Source organism: Serinus canaria, chromosome 2 (genome assembly GCF_022539315.1).
Source record: "Serinus canaria isolate serCan28SL12 chromosome 2, serCan2020, whole genome shotgun sequence".
Taxonomy (NCBI): domain Eukaryota; kingdom Metazoa; phylum Chordata; class Aves; order Passeriformes; family Fringillidae; genus Serinus; species Serinus canaria.
In genome coordinates this window covers 114,034,596-114,058,139 of record NC_066315.1, presented here as the reverse complement: position 1 = coordinate 114,058,139, position 23,544 = coordinate 114,034,596, and the positions used below count along the sequence as shown (strand labels likewise).

Here is a 23,544-nt window from a genome sequence, read left to right as displayed (position 1 = left end):
GATTTGGATTTTATGCAAACATACAGGTAATTAAAAGACCATGGTTCTGGGGTGACTAATAATTAAATAACATCTGCATAAATGGCAATAAAGTGACAAAGGCAATTGTTACCTCCTTGTTCAAAGCCTTGTGAACATTCTGCAACCCCATGATTTCTATCACTGCAATCTCACCAGAGTTGCAAGTCCTAGTGAAGGTCTAGGCCCTGTAAAATCTTATCCATGTGCACACTGTAGGAAGCAGGGAGAGTGAAGGCAGATCAGTACCTGTGCTGTTCCAAAGGTGCTGCCTAAGATTTTGGGTGAGGAAACCCTCTCTTACAGATAGCTCACAACCCCTTCTGTGATTAAAAGGAAATGAATTTGATTTCTCAAGAGCCTATGGCTTCCCAACAAACCTTGGGAAACAAACTCAGAATACTAGCATATGCTCTAATCCATTTTCTAGTTATAAAAAGCCTCTTTATTACTGTTTTTGGCTGACAACACTTGAGATAGCATGTTTATCATCATTCTTAAAACACTTGAGAGAGAACAATGTGGGTGCATTTTTTATTTCGGTTTTAACTTCTTTATTTCATTGCTGTACAGCTGCATTACACTTGGCTTTAATCCCTCAAGCATTATTTTCCTTGGCAAAACAGTCACTGAACTGAGTAGAACTTACTATTGGAAAAATATGCTTGAAAAACCAGCGTGATGTCAATGCCAACTGAAACCCATGGAGCTTAAAATGTCACAAATGGGCCTGTAGCTGAAATACAGAGCTCCTCTTTTTTTTTTTTTTTTTTTGTCTGAGCTAGGAATGTTGTAAGTCTTAGGTTGTGAAGTCAACTGTAAAAATCACAGAGTAGCCTCCTGAAGCTGAATGTGTGCTGAAACTGAATGTGTGCTTCCCTCCCTCCATAAACAAACATTTAGAGAACAATTATATAAAACTGGATGTAGGATCATTCAGTAGGAAACAAATGACTGCATGGCTCCGCTTCCAGTCTTGCCTGCATTAACTGTAGCTATCTGTTATAAGCTGGGCTACTGGCTTCTCGGAGAAAAGAGAGAACCCAACTTTGTAAAACATCTTTAATATTCAAATATATAAATAAGCACTACTGAAGAATAATTCAGAAGACTGCGGTGATTCATTACGAACAGATGCTATAAACGGGAACAGTAACATTGCTAGGTAAGGAAGAAGCAAGCTATTTTAGGAGTCTTGAAAATCTCTTCTAGTTCTTCAGACAGATCATGCTGCTATAGTTATTTTATAAAAAATTATATTCTGAAAAGCACTTTAGTAAAAGAAACCTTTTACTGGAACTATTATTTAACCAAGACCTTCTACAGCACTAGAACACACTGCAATTGAGTTCCTGATACAGTTTTAAGAATGGGAGGGGTGAAAATAAGAACAAAAAAACCCTACCATACCTGCACCAGGAGCTATTTATTAGCATAACACTCTTCCTTTTAAAGATTTTGTAACAACTGAAGTATATACAAAGTCTTACAGCATTTACACAATAAAAAAGTTTCCTATTAGCTGATGTAGTATAAGGTAGTGCTGCAATTTACTTCAAAGCATGAATACAATAATAATGAAGCAGACCACTGTACTTTCAACTTCTCCACTACCACACCACCACTGTCAGTTGAAATGACAGTTAATTAAAACCACTGGGAAGACAGATTGTTGAAAGATTTGTAACAGGTTGATTAGCAGCACTAACCATCTTAAGGAGGAAAAAAAAAAAAGAGAAAAGAAAAGCTACATACTGTCATGTTTCTACACTTTCCTAGAGCTGGAACAAACTTTCACAGCCTTAGATATAACATATGCAAGATAACATAATCACATTTTTTCAGATATAGTTCAGCTACTGAGTGTATTTACTTCTGAATAGGAGGCGTTATATTGATATGGCTGTGTGTTTCCATTTTTGTTCATTAACTCTTCAAATAGGTCTACAAAAAAAATTAAGACAGCATGGAGTTTGTAGTCATGATGTGTTTTGACTAATAAAGGCATTCAATATCAGCTATAGGATCTAATTATTCCTGTCAAAAGTTTAAGACCAGGAATCTTTGAGTAAAAATCAAACCCACAAAATCCTGCACCTGTGCCATTTTCATCTGTTGACTCCAACCTTCTTTAAGCTTTTCCAACTGGTATAATACAAAATCATTAAAATGCTTACACCAACCCAAATGCAAGTCTCATTTAGTTTATGAGAGGTCAAGCAGATTCACTAGACTACTTCTGCTGTAAAACAGAGGGAGCTTACCTAGGAAAAAGAAACTTTTACTGAACAGTGCCTTACTACAAGTAGGGATATATAGTTTAACAATGATACATAATTTAAGAACATAGCATTCTTTGCCTTTTAGAAACAGCTTTCGTGTGCCAATAATGCACTTTCTACAAGAGATAAGGCTGCTCTGCCTATCGTTGTATGCCTAAACTTCGTATTTCGGCCAATTCCACTTTTCTTCCCCCAAGGGATTCTGTTGCAACTTGGAAACGAGTAAAGTCAGTTGACAATATCTGTATTAAGACAAAAAGTGACATATATAAAATCCACGAGGAACCACATAAATACCAAAGAAGTCAAATAACCTTTCCATGTAAACACTTTGATTATACTGAAGCCCTAATCAGATTCTTGTCTTAAACTTTTGGCAGATAATGTGTATGCTCAGCCAGGCTTTGTAGTTAGTTACTGTTCAAGTGGAAGCCAGGTCAGCTCACATGTTGACAGGCATGCAACTTGGAAACATTGCACAACAAGCAACACAAAGAGATTTGAGAAGGGTACAAGACTTCAAGTAGACTTCACAACCCTTCACAAACTGAATATTCACAGACAAAGATACAGTCCTTGCTTTTTCCTACGGTGGATTTCTCTCTCACACATGGGACACTTTCTGTGACTCTCTAGCTTGCTTGATGCTATATAACCACTTGATGATTCTGGCATTCCTTTCAATGGCAGAAATGCCGTATGGCACACGGTCATTGGCACTGTCATCATTTCTAAGGTCACTGTTGCTGTCCTGAGACTGTTCACAGTCTGAGCTAATCATGCTTGCACTGCGAAAGTTGAGGGATATAATATCAGAGTTAGCCCTTGCAAAGTTTTCCATCCCAAGGTTTTCAAGCTCTTCAGGATCCAGTCCGCAGTAGTTAAAGAATCGCTCAACGTCTGCGTCAACGCGAAAGTATCTGTCGCTTAAGTCTGATTTTGACCGCTGCAGGGAGGGTCTTCTACTAACTCCGCATCCAGACTCCACTGCCTCAATCTCTGGGGATTTCAGGGTGGCAATGGCAGCGATTTTGGGCTTTGGAGGCAGAGGTGGGGCTGAACTACTGCAGGGTATTGCTTTTAAGGGCTTTGCACTAGTTACTTTCCTAATGTCTGAAGAGCTGTGAGAGACATGCAAGAAAGTCTCTGCCGACTGATCTAGGAGCCTTCTGCTGACATTGGAGCTGCTCTCCTGGGGGCTGCTCCGGCCCTGCGTGGGATAAACCTTCAAGGACTCGGCAAACGAGTGTCGGTTCAGCTCTGTGGAATCGGCCCTGTGGGGTGGCCAATTTCGGGGACCGTGCTTATGCCCTGAACCTGAGCTGGAGCCTTCGGAGCTGTTGATGATGTTCTTCAAAATCTCGAGCTTCAGATTTTCTCTCTGGACTCCGCTCTCAGTCTTTGCATTGTTGCTGAAGACTTTCAAGGTGGGGCTCCCCAGCGCTCGCTTGGCTGCAGGACAGACCGGCGGCTTCGCCAGCACCGCCGGCTTCACGGGCTCCTGCTTGGCATTGATGACCTCCTGGCTCTTGACGTATTTCGCCTTGTCGGCTTCGAGCCTCTCCACCGCACTCAGTCTTTTTGGATTAGGCTCCGCCTGCCTGCGAAAATAGTCAGGTCCTTTGTTCAGGATGCGGAGAGGAACGGCAGATGTGAAAGTCACGGCGGGGCTGACCGGCTTCACCATGCTACCTGTCGGTAATGTTTCTGTAGGCATGTTTGGTGGTCTTTCCCCCGCAGCCGTTTTGGATTCTTCTCTGGGATCTCCTAAATGCACGGTGCAGAAACATGTACATTAAGCACAATGAATAGCCGATGAATCCCGGGATCTGAGCGTTAGCAGCAGCGCCTCATCTCACAGCTCATTAAATAGCACTGCGTTTCTCTTTTAAAGGCAGCCTTTGTAGGGCAAGGGCACCCGACACAAGTCCGTATTATTCTGCTCCGCTGGCTCCTTTCTTCTCACTGAAAGATGTGGGAGTCTGGCCGTCCCCTCTGCGCTCCACGAGCGAGCGGCAGCGATCTGAAAGGCAGAATAACCAACCACACGTTAGCGGGAGCGCCTGACATCAGAGCGATAGCAACAGCCGCCTCCCGGCCCTCCTCTGCCGCCGCCGCCCGCCCGGGAGCCTGCCGCCCCGCACAGGCAGGCAGCGCGCACCGAGCCCCTGCCCCGCTCCTGCCCAGCACCCCTCTGCATCTCACAAGCCGTGTATCCTTTGATATTTACATTCTGAGCTTGGATTTAACAAAATTATATTGGGGGAAAAAAAATTTCTAAAAAAATTAAGCCTTATCACAATACAGCCGTACATTTCTAGAGGGAGAAAGGGAAGCAGGATGAGACAATTGAGAGACTTGAAGCCACACATCTCCCAGTAAAAAAGCACTTCATATTAATATATTTGGCTTAGTTCAGTAGATTTGTGAACATGTTTTATCTCTAACCCCCAAACATTTTTCTCCTTATAGGCAACATACTGTAAAAATCTCAGCAATCAATTGTATTTTCCTTGCTCATTAAATCGTCCAGAAAACAATCTGGTCTAAAAAGCAGAGAGCAGAGACATGAAGAGTTTTAAGTGCAATCTACATCCTTCATTGCTAATCAAACATAGAATCAACAATAAAGCCAGGAGATGTCACTAAATCCACCAATTCCAGTTCCTAGTCTGTTTAAACACTGGTATCCATAGCACTGGTGCTCCAGCAATAAAAGAAGAGAAGGCCTTCCAAGCTCTCATGATCACCTTACAGGCCTAACAGAACAATAAAAAATGTCTTTGGTTTTTACGTAAGATTTTGGGAACATGAAAAACCATTGTGACTGGGTTTGAAAAAGAAGAACTTGTCTTCAACATGTAGATATAATAACTCAGGTTTTCTAACAAGCAGTAAGTACAAATAAAATTTATCTTCATCTAAATTATTTTAAGGTTTTATCACTGAGATTGTCACAACAGTCTAAAATCCAACACCATGGATGATATTACAAGTGCTGAAACAATTTTTCCTAAACGAGGCACTGAAGGGCACTTATCATGGAATCTACTTTTCAAGCAGTGATTTCGCTAATGGGTCTCATTTGTTTTATTACTGCCCCATTAATCTACGATGCCCTCTTTAACATCCCATTTCTATTATCACTGTGATCTTCAGGGAGAGAAAGAAAAGCAGCTGCTACTTCTTCACTCTATCCTAAAGAACACACAGCAGCATCCTTCCCTGGGATGATTTGCTTTCAGGTTGCTGTCATCCTATGTGTTCTCATCCATCAATACCCAACTTGAAATTCCAGCTGAAGTTACATTAACAGTAAAAACAAAACAACCTCAATCACTGATGACCAGAAACATGTGATATATATATATACACACATTAAATACTTTCTACATATTATCCAAGGTCAAAGAGAGCAAATAAAATATACAAATGCTATAATGAGATTATAGGAAAAAGCTGAGCTTTCCCCTGAAGGCTCACTGTCACAAGCATTCTTCAAACACAAACTAACATATTTAGGTGGGTGATAAACCAGACACAGATTCGGTGCAATTGAAAGGGTAGTGAAATGTTAATTAAGCTTCTCTTTCAATGTTGTTTTATAAATCCTAGTGCTAACTCCTCAGCAGTTTGACTTCCTGAATTTAGACTAAGTCTCCCTGAGAAGAAAAAGCTTTCCTCATTTGAATCAACATATTTATTGGTACTGTTTTGAAATTAAGTATGAAACTTCCAAATGCACAGAAGGCAATTCCAACTTGCATCTGCACACACGTTTCTCTTCCGTACACACAAAGCAAACCTTTCCACACTGCCAGCTCAGATCAGTGGGGTATATATACAAGTGTCTGTATATATACCCCACTGATGCGTGTATTTAATACTTGTGTGCAGAAATCAAATCTGTGTGAGAGCAGGGGCTTTGTCAAGAGGAAGAAAACCCCACAAACAACCGAGCTCTTTGGACTTAACACTGTCACCCAACCAAGTTAATACTACTTGAGTAAACAAGACAACTTTCCTGCTTGACCACTGTCATTAAAGGTGACCAAGGTCCTGCCCCTGAGGACAGCTGCCAGCTGCATCCTCCTCCTGGTGAGTGGCTCCGCACACCGCTACAGATCAGCTATGGGAACCCAGGCCTCCAGCTTGAGGCTGCTTTTGGAAGTCTTTTCCCAGCATTTTTAACAACTTCCTCACTTTGGATAGCCTTCATCAATGTCAGCAAGCATTGCCCAGTAGGCTGAGCATCCACACTGGCTTCAACACCACACTTAAAAGGAAAAAAAAAAGAAAAATAAATTCCACCATGCACGTGTGTTTACCTGAGAGAACAAGTGTGCTTGCTTGCAAGCACGTACGGAGCAAAGTGCCCTGGAGTCCATGGAAATATGCTACAACTGGCAACATGTTCCAGGCATGTCTAGAAAGAAGAACAAGGACCTGGTGAGGAGCCAGGACAGAAATGTCCACCTGAGCCACCACAGGGAGCCTGGGGGGTAACAGCCAAGTGGTTACTTGGCCAGCCATGGAGGCTTTGTACCTGTGGGGCTGCTGCTGTAAATTAAGGAACATACAGCTATGAAAAGGGATCAACTTTTTGTGTATTGCTTAAATTGCTCCATTTCACTCAAGTGCTGCATTTGAATATCACCAGAAAGCTTATTCAGTATTCTCATCTCAGAGAGATAAAAATTACAGATTTAACCAGATAGAGTTAAAAAAGAAAGTGTGATGAAAGAGAGGTGGATTATTGTAAAAATCTAATGAAACTTCTGCCTGTGCTGGTGATGGCTGCAGCATCACCCTACTGCTAACTGGGAAAATGAGTTCAGTTCCCACCACCCTCTCTTCTGTCCATGGGCACCTGAAACACCACAGCATCACTACAGAGCCTTGCCACTTATTAATTTTATTGTTAATGACAGAGGCTGAGAGAAGCAGTACAGTGTAGTCTCAGGAATACTTAGACTCCAGTTGTGAAGATCATCATTGCAACAATCAGGGCATAGAAATGGCTTTTTTTCTGGCTTAAGCTCTGAAGAAACTCACGTCTTAGCCATCTGAATTCCCTGTTGGATAGATCTCCAGTACCAGTAACACCCTGCAGAAATTCAAAGGCAAATTGGTTTTCTTCAACCACTTCCAGAAAATGTGTGACATATACCTAGGGACCCAAGAAATGTTCCTTTCTCTCTGTTTACATCCAAAGGTCTTCTGTATAGATGTAATCCTTCTATGGACTTAACAGCATTTTTCAGGATTTGCTCTGGATTTCCCTTACTGCTCTTCCTTGCAAAATTACTAGACTTAAGAAATTATTTCAAGAAAAACAAAGACAAAAAATTTATCCATGCATTCAAACATAGTTCTATTTAATACCATGTACACATTAATAAAACCTTTCTGAAAAGTCTTACTGAGCTCCTCTAATATCCCACAACTATTGCACACCTGCTGAGTAGAATACAAAATGCACAAAGTTTTGGGTTTTTAAAGCTGCTTTTTCAGCCAGACACTTCAATTCAGGATTCCTTTGTGGCAGAGGGAGAGATTCAAAGCACTTAATTCATTCTAGGCATCACAATTTAATCACTTGAGTCCATAATATGCTTGTCAGATACTCATATTTAAATAACCAATGCACTATCTGCATGATTTAGGGGAACACAACACAGCCTAGAGCAGCAATAGCTACACGACTAACATTAACTACAAATAAATATCCTATAAAATATTCTTTCCTTACTTTAAAACCAAGGCAGTAGGAAGAGATAAACTATGCAGAAACTTTGGAATCCCAGGTCCATATATTCTAAATATGCAGTTTCTTGAAATGTATGAGAAATTAATGAACAGACCCCATTGTGGCAAGTATTTATTTCTAGCACGAGTAAGAATACAGTAGCATTGTGCAATAATAGAGTTCATTTTTTCCTCTCATACCTAAAACTGCATTCTAAACACAGACTGAATGGTGTCAACTGACAGTAAATGACACACTTCCCTCCTCCACTCTGTGGTGTCCTGCAGCTCCCACGCATTTGGCCACGTTTCACCCAGTCTCTGTCTAAAAGCATACACAGAAAGGCATTACATATTTTAGCAGTATTTAAGTCACAGAAAAAGCAGCAAAAAAAGCCATGTAAAAATGTAGTCCAAATGAAACGAGTGAAATTTCTGTCCTTGACTCTGGTGAGGACATTGCTTCACCTGATGAAGTTACCATGAAGCTCACTCTCCTAATTCATCCCTCTGGGACAGCAGATGAAGGGATTGCACAGAAGGGAGGATGATGTACAGTGGATAAATATAATGAAGGCTGACAGCCTTTACTCTGCCTTCCTTGATATTTAAAGGCCTGTGTCAATTTTATTTTCCAGGTGATAAAATATAACTACCACTACCTCAAGATGCACCATAAACATGACATAAATTCCAGTATAAGTAATCAAGAAGTGGCTGCAACAGGACTCAAAGAGATCACAAAACAAAACTTACACAGGAACGCAGGACACAGATGGAAAATGTCAGGTTCCCCTAACACCTGGGTGCACTTCAGAGCTGCAGGCCCCATTATGAAGATACTGGTTATTTAAGTCACTGGAAAGCCTATCAATGAGAGCTTCACTGAGAATCACTGGCTACAGGTCTGTGTGTTAAGTTTTACCAATATGTATGCCTAAAACTGATACAAGTTATTCTTGGATAATTGTCATTGTAAACATCACACATATATGTTACAAAGTTTAAAAAAAAATAGGCAAAATCTAAGTAAACTTGGCTGAAATTAATAAAAGGTCATCCATATCCAGAATGGCAGCAGTATTTCATTTTTTAAGCCAATTTTAGATAAAGATGTGTATGCTGTGTAGTCTTGGTCTCATATAATATTAACTGTCAAGATAAAGCATGAGGAGATGAAATAGTCTTTCAGATCAACCATCACTCAAAATACAAATGAAAGTGCTTGTTTTCAACTCTGTTCCTCCCTAAAACGTGGTACAGTGAACAGTAAGAGCAACAGAGCAACAGGCATCTGTTCAAGTATAGATTTAAACCTTCAAAAGGTCATGAATAATGTGAACTACAGTGACCTGAAACTAAGGGTGGCAGAATTATGTAGGCAAGAGAAATTTGCCCCAAGTGGGAAGGCAGTAACTTTGGCAAAGGCAGTCACTTCTCACTGCTGATGTGTTACTTCCAGCCAAAAAACCCCAAACTACAACTAGCATTGTTTGCAATAGCTTGCATAGCTGAGCATAATACAGGCTGATACATTTATGCTACTTCTGCTTTCCTCTTACATCAAAGGCTTTTGAGACAAAACTCTCCAAAAATACAACAGTGTCACCACCGAGCACTCTTTCTATTTCCATGTGAAGTGGAAATGATGAGGCTTAAAGCAGGACGTTGCCATAACCAGAAATGCTAACACTGTTAAGTTGAAATAACTGCTGGGAAAACCATGAAGGTATAAATATCTGGAAAGCAGGAAAGCAACCTAGCAGCTATACTTACATACTAACCCTGTAATGTATGCCTAGATCTCACTGGGAGCTGAATAGTGATGCCTCTCTGAAAGAAAAAACTTTAGAAAGTATTTTGCTTCCTTTTTAGTTCTGAAATCCATCACTGTTACATCTCCTACCCAGAAGTAGTAATCCACTCTCAGTGATGCTTCTGGGTTGAATACTGCCCTACAGACAACTCACAATGATGACAACTTTAATTTCTTTCAACAGGCTGCATAGATGCAGAAGAAAGCCCAGAAATTAAATTCCCCTATCTTCCAATGAGACAGTACAAACCAAAATACAATGTCTTATTATTAGCAATACTACAGGCTGTTTTTGTAAAAGCTGTGTTTGTAAACCAGTTTTGTTTTCTTTGGACCCCTGTGTTGCTTAGACAGCATTGTGTTCTTTGCAATAATTTCAGTCACTCATTTAAACAAAACAAAACAAAACCAAAACCAAAACAGGAAAAAAACCCCCAAAAAAAACCAGAGAAGGCCTAAAAAAATACAATAAGGAATATAATGTTTTACTGTATTTGCAGCTTTATGTGACTATTTCTACCCTTACTGCTTGTTCATCATCCAGTGTCAATGGTCTAAAATCTAAACTGCTGTTATACTTTTAATTCTACATCTCTCCATAACCATCATGTTTTAAATTTACAGCCTCCTCCTTACAACAAGGCCACGAATCCCAGTTTATCCCATGGGCTTCTGAACCTACACAGTTTTCCTAGGATCTTTTATGCACTTTTAGAGATCAACACAATCCCCTCCTTCAATACAGAATATCTGTCTCTGGTGTTCAGTTACATTTCAGAGGTTCATCAAACCCTGATACAGGTCCCTGCTGTACCAAGTCCCACCTGCTTGGTCCCTCTTCTCTGGAAAAAGGGAGGCTTTTACTTCTCTCCTACTTCTGCAAGATGCAGTAACTGCTGCTCTGATGGAAGGAGCAGTGCTATCTGTACTACACTTTTCCTTTTTTTCTACTGATAGGAAAAGCTAGCATCTCATCTTCTTGCTCCTGGTAGATGTCCTTCAGGGCCATGCTTGGATTTGGCATCCTGGTAAATCACCTTTTATTTCCTGGTAGAAGTGCTTCCAGTGTGTGGGGGGAAAAAAATGTTAATTGGGAGTTCACTGCTGCAAAGCCGGGGAAAACAGAGGGAGACAGAACAACAAAATAATTTCAATTATGTAGCTCAGCAAAAATGTTTTAAATGGAAAACTTTTCATTTTAGTTCCCATCTCAAGTCCACGGTAATTCTTAACTAGCCCACTTTCAGAGTGAGACATATTTTAAGCCACCAAAATCTTTATGGCAATAAGTTCTGTAGAAATCATATGCACTTGCAAAGAAGGAAATAAAAATCCATCCACAAAAATGTGGAGATACATCTGCAAAACACCCTCCTTCTAGTATTACCACAGACACATCACCTCACTAGCAGGATTCCCATGCTCCATCACCCATGTGGTCCCCCCAACACTGCCAAGTCTGGTCCTCAACAGCAGAAGCACAAGTCTCATCAGTAATCAGGCAGCTGGGAAACAGCTCAGTAATTTTTGCAGCATCCCTCACAAAAAAAAAAAAAAAAAAAAAAAAAAAAAAAAAAAAAAAAAAAAAATATATAGTTATTAACTCACCTACAGAACATACATCTTGATAGCAGTATTCTCAAAATGCCAATTCTGAGCCATTTGTCACATTGGGATAAATAAAACATAGTCCTAAATCCTTTAAATGTTTGAAAACTTGTATGAATGTCCAAGCACTGTACTGCAGCATAGCAGTACAGCTATGGGATTAGGCTTGACCTTAATTACACTATGGAGTAAACCCTAAAACATAAACCACCTTGGCTTAGAAGAACTTTTTATCTTGGAAATACTAACAAATCAAGCCAGATTTAAGTGGGTAAAGTGCAAGTATAGATTTTCAAAATGAATGTTTATATTAAATGTGCAGTGTGCCTACCAACACAGCCTTGCAGTCAAAGACTTAAGGACCCATGACCAGAAGACTTCTGTAGGTTCATCTCCTTCATAGCTACTGCTGCATGGCAACACCAAGCTGAGCCTTCAAAACTCATCAGCACTGGAACACACACACCTAAATGGCATTTTCTGTGGGGAAACAGAGTCTGTTCCCCATTTAAGTGACAGCAGTACTCATAAAATCTTGGGTAGCTGATATTTAAGCTTGGATCTCACCACAAAGCACATGTTCCCCTGCCCACTTTTCTCCCTCAACTAATACACTAACAATCACTTCTGAACTCTTCTGCCTGCCTACAAGGCTTCAGCTATGTCCTGAACAAGTCAAAACCTGGACACTTTCCCCATCTCCCATATGACTTCTATGGCTGCCCATCTCCCCTGCTTCACTTCTATGGAAGGGAACTGTGAAAAATCTGGAATGATCATGAGCATGTAGGATAGAAGGCATGTTCAGGGAAAGGAGCCCCATGGGCATGCCCTGATCTCCCATGCCACCTAGCATAAGTGAAGTTCTTATTTCTACTACAAGACATGCAAGCAACTAAGCCTAATGATAATTCCCAAACTGTAGAAAAACCAGGGATCTCCTCTCCTTAGTCATCCACATCGTCTCACTCAGCAGGTACCTGCCAGACCTCAAAACACAGCCAGAGCTGGGGAGGATGACAAAACACTTCCTCCTCCACTAGATTTGGAGTCCCGATTGGAAGCAGCGTTCCAGGGCAGGTACTCAAAGTAGCAGGCTATACCTTGTATTATACAAATGTCTCAAATGTGGCTGTCAAGGGTGCCAAGCCCTTTCTAGTGGTGCCAGTGACAGGACAAGGAGCAATGGACAGAAACAAATACAGAAGTTCCACCTCAACATGAGGAAGAACTTCCTTACATTGAAGGTGGCAGAGCACTGGAACAGGCTGCCCAGGGAGGCTGTGGAGTCTCCTCCTCTGAAAACATTCAAAATCCACCTGGACACCTTCCTGTGTCACCTGCTCCAGGTGACCCTGACTTGGCAGGTGGGTTGGATGAGAGGATCTCCAGAGGTGCCTTCCAACCCTGACAATTTTGTGATTCAGTAGGTAGAGACAGATCCTTTTCCAGCACTTTCTTGCAAAGGCTTCCACTTTAAAACAAAAAAACAAACAAAAAGTACTTGCAAGTTTTCTTTATATAAAGAGCAAAAAAAGACCACACATGGTACTTGACAAGAAAATTGGGTTACTAACCCTGCTCCAGTGCAATTAAATAATTTCTAGCAAGCAGGACATTTCAGCTGAAATAGGAAGACCAACTCAGTTCTTCCTCAGGAGGTCGGAAACTTGCCCCAGTTTGGGGACTGGGGATTTGATCCAATCTCTCATTTCTCAAAAGAGTTCAGCAATCCCTGACTTTATGTACATAAACACTGCTGCCAGCTTGTTCATGTGGGAACAGAAATTTACCCAACAGTCATAAAAGGCTGGAGGCCCTGAAATATCAAGTTGCCATGTTTAGACTCTTAGTTATTGATGAAAGTTCTCTAAAACTGTTTACAATGAGAAATACATTAAAGGAATATAGCATCATAGGTTTGAACAGATTTTATGTGAGAAATAACCATAAACCCACAATGAAAACAGCTTCAGTTAGACACTCCCTTGCAGTTACTCATCCTGCAAAACTCCAGAAATGTTCAAATACATGAAGACCCAAAGTAAACAAATAGAGCCCAGAAAAGAAAAACAATCCCAACAATTTATGCAGTGAAAAAAACAGAAACCATAAAAAGCTATTACAAATGGAAAGAGACACCATATCTAAAATTTTCTTTCTTTTAGAGATGCATGTAGTAAAAGAATCTTTTGAAAATGCTTATTTTCAAAGTTTCAAAACAAAGCTTAATAGCACCTTCCTGAAGTTTCTTACATGTTGTGAAAATATGTTTGAAAGAAACAGTGCCTAAGCATACAGAATATTTCTTATAATACCTGTCAAGATTTTAAAAGCAAGAACCCAGAAAGCCACCTAATTATTTCTATGTAAATATTTTCTTACTTTAACAGCTTGTTACATGGAAAATTCTTTTCAATAAATTCTATACATGAACACAAGCATTTAGTCTTTAGAAATAAATATTAAAATAAAGCTAATCAACATCTGCTACTGATATTAAAATCTTACAAGGCCACCTTTAAGAGGCAGTACAGTAGGCACAATTAAAAATGAGCATAGTAAATCCAGTACCATTAGAAAAATGATAATGTTCAGCCAGGGGGATACAATAGAGTGGCCTAATTCTGACAATAGCGGACTTTGAGCTGCTCTTCTGATTAGCTGTGGGGTCTTGTTTGTCAAAACTCTTTGCATTAAACAGCCTTTTCTGTAACATGAGATATTACTGCAGTAAGTCAGCATGGTTATTTAAAAATAATGTCTACAAATGAATTGCCCTGATTTACACCATTTCTAAGCATTGCATTTCTAAGCTCTACACACATGAAATATTGCACTTTTTTTTTCTTAAATAAACACACTATAAAAGTTTTGACTATGTAAAAACAAATCGAGGCTTTTTAAAATTACATTTGGAAAAAAAAAAAAAAACAGCAAAAACAAACCATACATGATTAACAGCAGTGTTCTAGGGCACTGCAACCTTCAGAGCAACTCCGTGAATCATTTCTTTCATTTTTGAATGGTAAAATTATGTTTTTCTCTAGATAAGAGGACATTTTCCCATACTACAGGATAGTTCATTCCCCTTTTCTCCAGCCTCATGCCTAAAGGTACATGCTGTTAGAAGTCAAGAAAGAAAACTGAAGGCATGCATAGCATTATGTCTTGAAGACGTATCTGTACATTACAGAGTTCTTCCAGCAGATGGTTGAACATACCAGTTTTGGCACTGGAACACAAGGCAATTTAGGTCTTCATTTCTTATGATGATGTTGCAATTAATGATTACAGCTGTACAACTCAACACAAGTGCTACACTTGTGCATGGTCACACATTTGTGTGTGTGCAACCCCTCAGACTATACCAGCACTGACTACTGCAATTGAGGTGTTTTATTTTCTTCTTGGTTGCTGTATGGGAAATACGTGCCACAGAGTCCACATGTTAAGCTACAGATCTTCACAAACTGCTCACAACCTATTTAACTGGAGATAAACATCCAGCTCCAGTAAGGCCAGGAAGGCTTTTGACCCTGTCTCTCACAACAACTTGTCAATGAGCATCCAAACTTTTGTTTAATATGCAAATTTGACACTCAAAGAGGGGCTTTGTATTACTGTTTAATTTAATGACCCTTCACTAAAACAATGTTCTTGAAAAGCCTCATTTTAGAAATCAGATTGTCCAGATTCTTTTGAATTGTTTTTGCCTATCTGAGGGGTTAGGTGAAGTTATGATGATGATGCTGGAAATTCTTCCTGACCTCCGATTTTAAGAAACCATAAAATCCTCACCATCTTAAAGAACACAAAAGCTATAACAAGTCATGACCACTACATTTAATTAAATGGAGTGAGGAAGGCAATGCAGGGACTCCAAGAAAACAAACAAAACAAACCAACTAAAGAAACCCAAAACCTGGAATTGTGAGTGTGGGGACAGGCAAAAGAAAAGTGAGAAATGACAAGACACAGAGAGGTAGAAGAGAAATGCTATTATACAGGCAAACAGAGAAGGAAGCACTGAAGAGTGAGTTGGGAAGGAGGAGTAGATAACAAGGACAGAGAAGGATTATAGGAAAGAGGAAGAGACAGCTCAAGTTCTCTTCCTCATCTCCTCTCTTGCAGCTCCTACATCCTGCAGAAGGAACAGAGCTGGCATAAGGGCATTGTGGAGAAAGGTAAAGCTCCCAGTGAAGCTCTTCCTGAAGCAAAGCTCCAGCTAACCAGACCATTTTTGGTTTGCAGGAGAGAGATACATCATCTCTCTCCTGCAGCCTCTGTGCCCGGGGCACACTGTCTGCTGAGCTTAGAAGGCTGGGGGCAAAGGAGCTGGCACTGGCTGGTTGGCAGGAGCATATCACAGAGGGATACCAGGCTCAGAGCACTGCCAACTTGCAGGATGAAAATGCATAGTGGAGTAAATCCAGCAACCAGAAATACTGACCAGTCGACTGAATGAGTGCTGAGGTTTGCTGCAGACTCCTCAGTAAATCCAGTTCTTCCGGCAGTGCTTCAGACCTCTTTCACATGCTGATTGCATGACCAGATACACAACAGGCTTATCCCTGGGGAGTCCTGAACTAGGGATGCTCTTCACCCTGTCCTCACAGATGTCATAGACTAGTGCTTAGAAAGTCTGCTTAAACTACTCCTCTATTCCTGCCCTCCCTGAGAGTATCAGACTACCCCAAGATTGCTAAATATCTATTTTCCCCTAAGATATGTGATACACAGCTACACTAACAGATCTCCCCTCTTCTGTAAACAAAAGTAAATCTCCAAACTGGAAGTTAAATACAGGACTGATACTGGCTGCCCAACGTAACATAAGAAATTCATCCCAAACCCAGAAAGTGGATAGAGGTATGCCAGTCTTGTATCTACCTCTTTTATCTCCATTAAGAGATGAGTATCAGCCAAGTTTTATAGTAGTTGACTGAAACTACTTAACCCTGCATGGCAGAGTTAAGATGCCTAAAGCAGACAAATAATGGGATGCAGAAACCAAGGTGCCAAACTTCAAATGAGGATACATGGCGTCTCCTTTTTTCATCTGCCCATGCCTGCTTCATAAAGGTAACCTCTGCTGCTCACTGCTCTGCCAGCACACCATCCCCACCACTGCTAGGGAACTGAGTCCCTCCACTGAAGATGTCCCTCAGTCCCAGTTCCAGCTCATCACTGATCTGGACTGGTTTCAAGGCATTCTTTAAAAGTTAATGTAAAGGGAGGCCTGGCTGTGTCACCCAGCCAGGACCGAATGCTGCTGTCATCATAAATCACAAATCCAATTTTTTCAGTTGATGAAATGAGCAATTTATTTCCAACAAAACTGCAGACCTACTGGAGCATCTGTATGAACACAAAACACTGAATCCCATTTCTAAGATGGCAGAAATAAATCCCATGCATGACATGAGGGAGGTAAAAATATGAAATGTGACTAAAATTAGTGTAGGTTAACTTGTGATCACAAAAATTAACACAGATCTTTGAATGTTCTTGGTGTCAGTCCATGGCACAGCTAAAATGGTTTTGCTGCCTTAATTTCATACCATGGATGAAACGTATCTGGAATTTCAAATTCCCAATTCCTCAGCTGATAGAAATTGCTTCTGAGATGATTTTCACTTTCTGGGAACAGATTTGTACCCTTAAATAAACCATGTGTACTCTCAGACTTAACATTTTGTCTTGAAATAAAACAGCAGTGATAATTGTTAATTTAAGACCCCACACAATGCAAATTTATGTTCTGGAGCCAAATATGCTGATTGCAAACAGATGAACATGAAATGCCTTTTACTGAGCAGAATTAAAACTAAGTATTAGTGAAGTGTGCTGCTAATTTGACACATGACACATCAGACATGGATTACTGATTTTTTCCTTTGCTACAATGAAATACCAGAAGTGCCTTATTAATCTTTCAAGAATTTTACAACTGTTGTCACAAAGTGCCACATGTTCAACTCCTGTGCCCTCCTGTCCTCATGGGTTTCAGCTGGTTTACTGGCACTCACCAAGGATGAAGCTACTCTTTCCATTATTCCTGACACTGGATTCCTGACACCTTTTGTTTTAGAGCTTTAGTGACAAAAATTAAGAATTTAAGCTTTTAATGTTCATCTTCTGCTCAGACCTTGTGATCAAGCTCAGAGTGTTGTGGATGGACTAGTGACTGAGGACTGGAAAAAAGCACCCCAGCTTTCAAATGGGCAGGAAAGAGGATACAGGGAACAACCAGCCTCACCTTCCTCCCTGGAAAGGTGATGGAGTGGCTTATTCTGAAGGCCATCTCTATCCACATGGATGACAAGAAGGTGCTCAGGAGTACCAGTTTATTATCTCACTAGTATCATTTTAATATCTCACTAAAAGCAAATCATGCTTGACCAGTTGATTGCCTCCTGTGATGAAACAACTGCCTGGAGTTATGGTGGGAGAGCAGTGGATACCTTGACTTCAGAAAGGCTTTTACCCTGTCTCTCACAACATCCTCATAGGCAAACTCAAGAAGTGTGGGCTGGATGCCTGGACAGTGAGGAGGATTGAGAAGAGGCTAAACAGCAGATCCCAAGGGTCATAATCAGGGGCACAGGGTCTAGTCAGAGGCCTGTCACCAGTGGTGTCCCCCAGAGTTCTATACTGGGCCCAGCACTGCTTAACTTGTTCATCAGTGGTTGGGATGAATGGGCAGATGGCACCTCAGCAAGTTCACTGACGACACCAAGCTGGGAGCAGTGGTCAGTTCTGCAGAGGGACCTCAACAGTCTGGAGAGATGGGCAGAGAAGCATCTTCTGAGGTTTAACAAGGGCAAATGCAGGGCCCTGCAGCTGGGGAGGAACAACTGCATGCATCAGCACAGGCTGAGGGCTGACCTACTGGAAAGCAGCTCTGCAGAGAAGGACCTGGGGGTCCTGGTGGACAACATCTGTCCATGAGCCAGCAGTGCCCTGCTGGCCAAGAGGCCAAAGGTGTCCTGGGCTGCATTAGGAAGGACATTGCCAGCAGGTCGAGGGAGGTGATCCTGCCCCTCTCCTCAGCCCTGGTGAGGCCACATCTGGAGTGCTGTGTCAGTTCTGGGCTCCTCAGGACAAGAGAGACATGGAGCTCCTGGAGCAGCTCCAGCAAAGGGCAATAAAGATGATTAAGGGACTAGAGCATCTCTCTTATGAGGAAAGGCTGAGAGAGTTGGGCCTGTTCAGCCTTGAGAAGAAATGACTGAGAGGGGACCTCATCAATGTCTATCAGCATCTGAAGGGAGGGTGCCAAGAGGATGGACCCAGGCTCTTCTCAGAGGTGTGAAGCAACAGAACAAGAGGCAACAGGCAGAATCTGATCCTCAGAAAGTTCCACCTGAATATGAGGAAGAACTTCTTCATCAGCAGAACTTCTTTACCGAGCACTAGAACAGATTGCAGAATGGATGTAGAGTCTCCCTCACTGGAGATATTCAAGAACTGTCTGGACAAAATTCTGTTCCATGTACTTTAGGATGATGCTGCTTAAGCAGGGAGGTTGGACCAGATGACCCACTGTGGTCCTTCCGACCTCATCCATTCTCTGATTCTGTGTGACTTGGTATTTGGAAAGCAGTAGTAATAACCAAATAAGTAACAAAAAGCTCTGAAGTGCTGAGGCTACCAGTGCTTGTTTGCACTGAAGGACTCTGTTACAAAAAGCTAACACAGCCTACTGAATGGAAAAACAGTAACCAAAATGCAGGCTGGGAATAAAGGAAGATAAAAAGCCTGGAACTGCTGGAATACTTCCAAAAAGGAGTCAGGTAAGTAAAAGAAATAAATAGAAAGCTCTGGAGGACCAAGGCAAGAAGTGTTTACTTGCACTGAAGGTCTCCATTGTAAAAGCTAAAACAAATTTACTGAATGGAGCGACTGTAACCAAAGTACAGGTTGGGAATAAAGTGTGAGAAAAAGCCTGGAACTACTGGAGTACTTCCAAAAAGAATTCAGCAACACATACATGGCTACGTGACTGAGGCCAGCAAGAGAAGAGAAAGCCTCAATCTTTCTGAGTTGGCATTCAACTATATACTTGCAACTAATGAATCTGCTAACCCAATGGACTAGTAAAGGTGGAGGAAGAGAAACTCATTATTACAACATACCTCCCAAGACAGCAGAGGAGGACATAGTAAAATCATTCTGGAATTGCTCTCCTTTTATCAACCTCTGGGAAAAAAATGTGCATTTTTAATTCAAAAAGGTACCTGTGAAAGCAGAATGCCAAACTCTTGTCCACACTCCAGACAAGGAAATGTAATGCTCCAGGGGATTCTGAAAACAAACAAAAAAAAAGACAAAAAAGAATATATGAAAAAGGCATTAAAAAAACCCAAAACACAACATAGCAGTAACACTGCAGGTGCATATATGTCAGTGTTGAAGGTCATGGAAACAGGACACCAAGGCCAGCCCATGCCAGGAGAAGGGAGGGGAAGAAGTGCAAGGCAGCCACAGCAGCAACTGGGTCTATTTCCCATGAAAGGTGAGATAAATGATGACATCAATGTGGCTGAAGCCTGTGAGCTGTGTAATAATAACAACTAATTAAAAGGTCATTAGGGAAGTCTCAGAACACAAGCTTGCACATGATGCAGTATCTGATCTGTGAGATGAAATGCATCTGTGCTGGGGATCAATGAATAAATGCAAACAGGGCCAATATGTCAAAATGTAATTTTTAATTCACTGATGAAGGACAAAAAGAAAAAAGTGCCTTTTAAGTTCCTGTTATAGATAAACAATCCCTTTTGCTGTGTTTTTGGCTATTTCCAAATAAAGAAGAGAGAAAAAGGAAAAAACACAACTCTGTTTCTATGATAAAAATTTAGTAGGGCATGGAATCAATGTCAGCTACTTTACAAGCAACTGAGGGAAAAATATCAATATGTAAATGTTAGTGTTATTTCAGGGCAGCTGCTAGTTGATTTTGACACGAAAATATGGAATCTACAGCGATGGTCTATTTTTCCATACTCAAAGTTAAGGCCAAAGAGGGAAACATTTGTGTGCTTAAAAACCCTCCACACCTCCCTTGCTGGGAGAGATGACAGGATATGTTCCAGGCTAACATCAAAAAGCACCAAAAAAATCTACTCTTTAATTTTTATGCATCTATATGTAAAAATTTTGCCTTTTTTTTGTAATCTCTTTCCCTTTTCTAAAACATTTATTTTAGACAGTGCTTTTTAAAACCATGGCAGTATTGTATTTACAAAACACTACTCCCATCTAGTCAATCAATACATCTTTCATTTCATATGCAACACCTTTTTTTCTACACAAACTTATTACCTACTTTTTGGAGTTTTAAACCAGTTATTAAAGTCCACACAGAAAAAAACCCAAATCTTTATATTTTGTGTCACCTGCTAAAAATGATTGCAAATATCCTCACAATACATAGACTGACAGAAAAGAACATAATTTTAAAATTTTGAGATAATTTTCCTGTAATTAAGCATTTGTGTATGCAATAGTAAGGGAAAAATAACTCAGTGTATTTCTTAGGTAGGAAACCACCTCTGCTGTGGGATGCAGTTTTCTATACATCTTTTTATGTGGAAAAAAGGCAGTGATGGAGGAAGGGGAGAAGCAGCTTTCCTCTCTGCTGTGAGGCTGGTGACAGCCAGCAGAAGGGGACAAATGCCAAGCTAAGGAAGACCCACTATCATAATGGCTTTCAAGAGAGCTCCAGTACACAGGTACCACATAAGTGCATGCACAAAAGAGTTCTCATCTTCTGGTACCAACAAGAATACACTTTTACTTTCCAAATGATGCAAGTATATAGACATAATGACTAACATCCATGTGGTTTATTCCAATAGTAGTAACTCAAACAGACACATTTATGATATGAATGTCAGTGTGAACTGTGAAATACATTGCTGTTTAGTGAGCACCAGTGAACACTATGTTAAGATTGTGTGGCCTATTTTATCTTCTAAGTGTTGTAAAGAGGTCACAGTAATAAAAAGTGGAAGTATTAATACTGGAGTAGTTATTGTACAGCGAGTTGCTGGAATCCTCTGGTGTCACAATAAACATACTGCTCTAGGTCTCAAGGATTTCCCAAGAGGGTCTCCATTAAATTGTGAAACCACTAGGAAAGCACACACCACACAGGCTTCACTGAGCTTGGCTCTGGACCCAGGACAGAAATGACTGAAGAAGATATACATACAAAACTCAAACAGATAAATGTTCTGTGGAGCTTTCAGTGCACGACTGGTTTCATCATTTATGCCACAAAACAAAACCCCAACGATTTTATTTAGCATCTGCAACAGCAGTGTGCACTGACAAAACTGTCAATGGGTAAAGCTTACAGAGTAATGGAGGCAGACCAAGTTCTGAACTAAGTTACAGACTGTGTAAGTCCTTCAGCATAACACACAATATTCTTTCTCATGCATGGGACTGTGCAGCAGCAGTGTGGACAACCCTCTGTGAGGACTCATGTCTTTGCCAGCAGGACAGCAAATCCTCAGACAGGCAGCACTGGTAGATGCAGGATGAGCAGCCCAAGGCAGAACTATGTACAATTGCCCTGTTTGAGCAGATGAACTGTTGTGGTAATAGATGTCCAGTTGCACTTTATCAGTCCAAAATAGTGCCCTTCAGCAACACATCTCAGACATATCTCTTAATCAATACAGCACCCTTAACACAGTTGAGAAGGGTCACATACACCACAGTGAGTATTTTTAAACATTAACATAGAACTGCAAGAAAAAGTAGAGAAAATTAAGAATATAGCATAAATTTCAGTAGAATTTATGAGCAAGGACTTATCAGGATAGCTAAAAGCACCAGATCCTCCTTTCCCAATTTAATATACTGTTTAGCATAAGAGGTCTCACATGAATATTTTTCAAATTCTAATTACTCATGCAAGTGCAATTCTTATGTGTTTAGCAAGCACCATGCCAGACCCCTGTCACCAAATTTTGGTTACTCCAGCTACCTCCCTGTATGGCCCAGTTCCAATGCAGAAGAACCCAGAAAGGCCACCACAAGTTACATGCACTTGTTTTTTTCGATGAAAACATGAAAGGAAGATGATAAATAGACAAGAAATAAACAAACTCTGCTTATCCCATGGAATTTGCAGTAGAATACAAGGCCAGCCCTGCATTGGAAGAACCAACCCTCCTGTGATAAACCAATACCAAATGCTAGGCCTCCAAGAAGGCAACTTATGTCTGACAACTACTATAGTTAATTCTTAGGTGCTTTTTAATCCTTCTTCCTGGATCTGGAGGCCCAGGATTTAATTTCTTCTGCAGTTGTATGACTCAGATGAAAATACAGCAGGATATGTTGCTGCACAGCTTTGCACTGGATGCACAGTAGAGTTTGAAAATATTTGTTACCATTGAGAACTCAGTGCTTCTTCCTGGTGATGGACAGACCTGCTTCCTGCAGGCAGGCACAGCAGGGCACAGCTGCCATGGTGTGCAGACACCATTCCATTCCTTCCTCACTGACAATCTTTCTTAGATCTTTTTTTTTTCCCTTAAGTAACTTAACAAGGCTTGTGCAAGCAGATTTGTCCCATAGAATCAGAGAAGCACTTGGGTTTGAAGGGACCTCAAAGATGATTTGGTTCCAACACCCCACCATGGCCAGGGACACTCTCCACTGGACCAAGTTGGCTCAAGGCCCCATCCAGCCTGGTTCACTCCTTTCCTTTCCAACAGGAAAGACTGATCTCTGCAATACTTCCTCTTAGGAACATTAGGTGCCCCCACAGTGCTTCTCTTAAAAATCAATAATAGATATGCTGATGTAGTGCCAAACACACAGGGGCTGAGATATGTGCAAAGAACTGATTGGTCACTGGTTCCTGCCAGACAGGCACAAATGGCCTCAACGTGAATATTTAAAGCAACTGTCCTTATCTTTTCAGTTTTCTTTGGAGGGGAAAAAAAAGAGAGAGAGAGAGAGAAAAGAAATAGAAAGAAGAACCAAATAAAAAAGAAACCATCTGAGGTCCAAAACAACGTAAGGACAGCAATATCAGACTTCTCA

At 40.8% G+C, this 23,544-nt stretch overlaps 1 protein-coding gene across 6 annotated transcripts in view; it reads right to left on the bottom strand.

Moving 5' to 3' along the window:
* Positions 1–538: 538 nt before the first annotated feature.
* Positions 539–23,544, bottom strand: part of FAM110B (family with sequence similarity 110 member B) — a 111,175-nt gene continuing 88,169 nt past the window's right edge. For 4 of the 6 annotated variants that reach the window (XM_030234966.2, XM_018910347.3, XM_050971112.1 and 1 more), the window contains 2 exons: positions 19,716–19,782; positions 539–4,323 (listed from right to left, as the gene is read on the bottom strand). In XM_030234966.2, coding sequence (XP_030090826.1) covers positions 2,905–4,017 — 1,113 coding nt within the window. In that variant the 5' untranslated portion in view covers positions 4,018–4,323; positions 19,716–19,782 and the 3' untranslated portion in view covers positions 539–2,904. Of the gene's footprint in view, positions 4,324–6,628; positions 6,727–19,715; positions 19,783–23,544 lie in introns of all 6 variants that reach the window. The other 2 variants (XM_030234969.2, XM_030234975.2) reach the window with 2 other exon arrangements.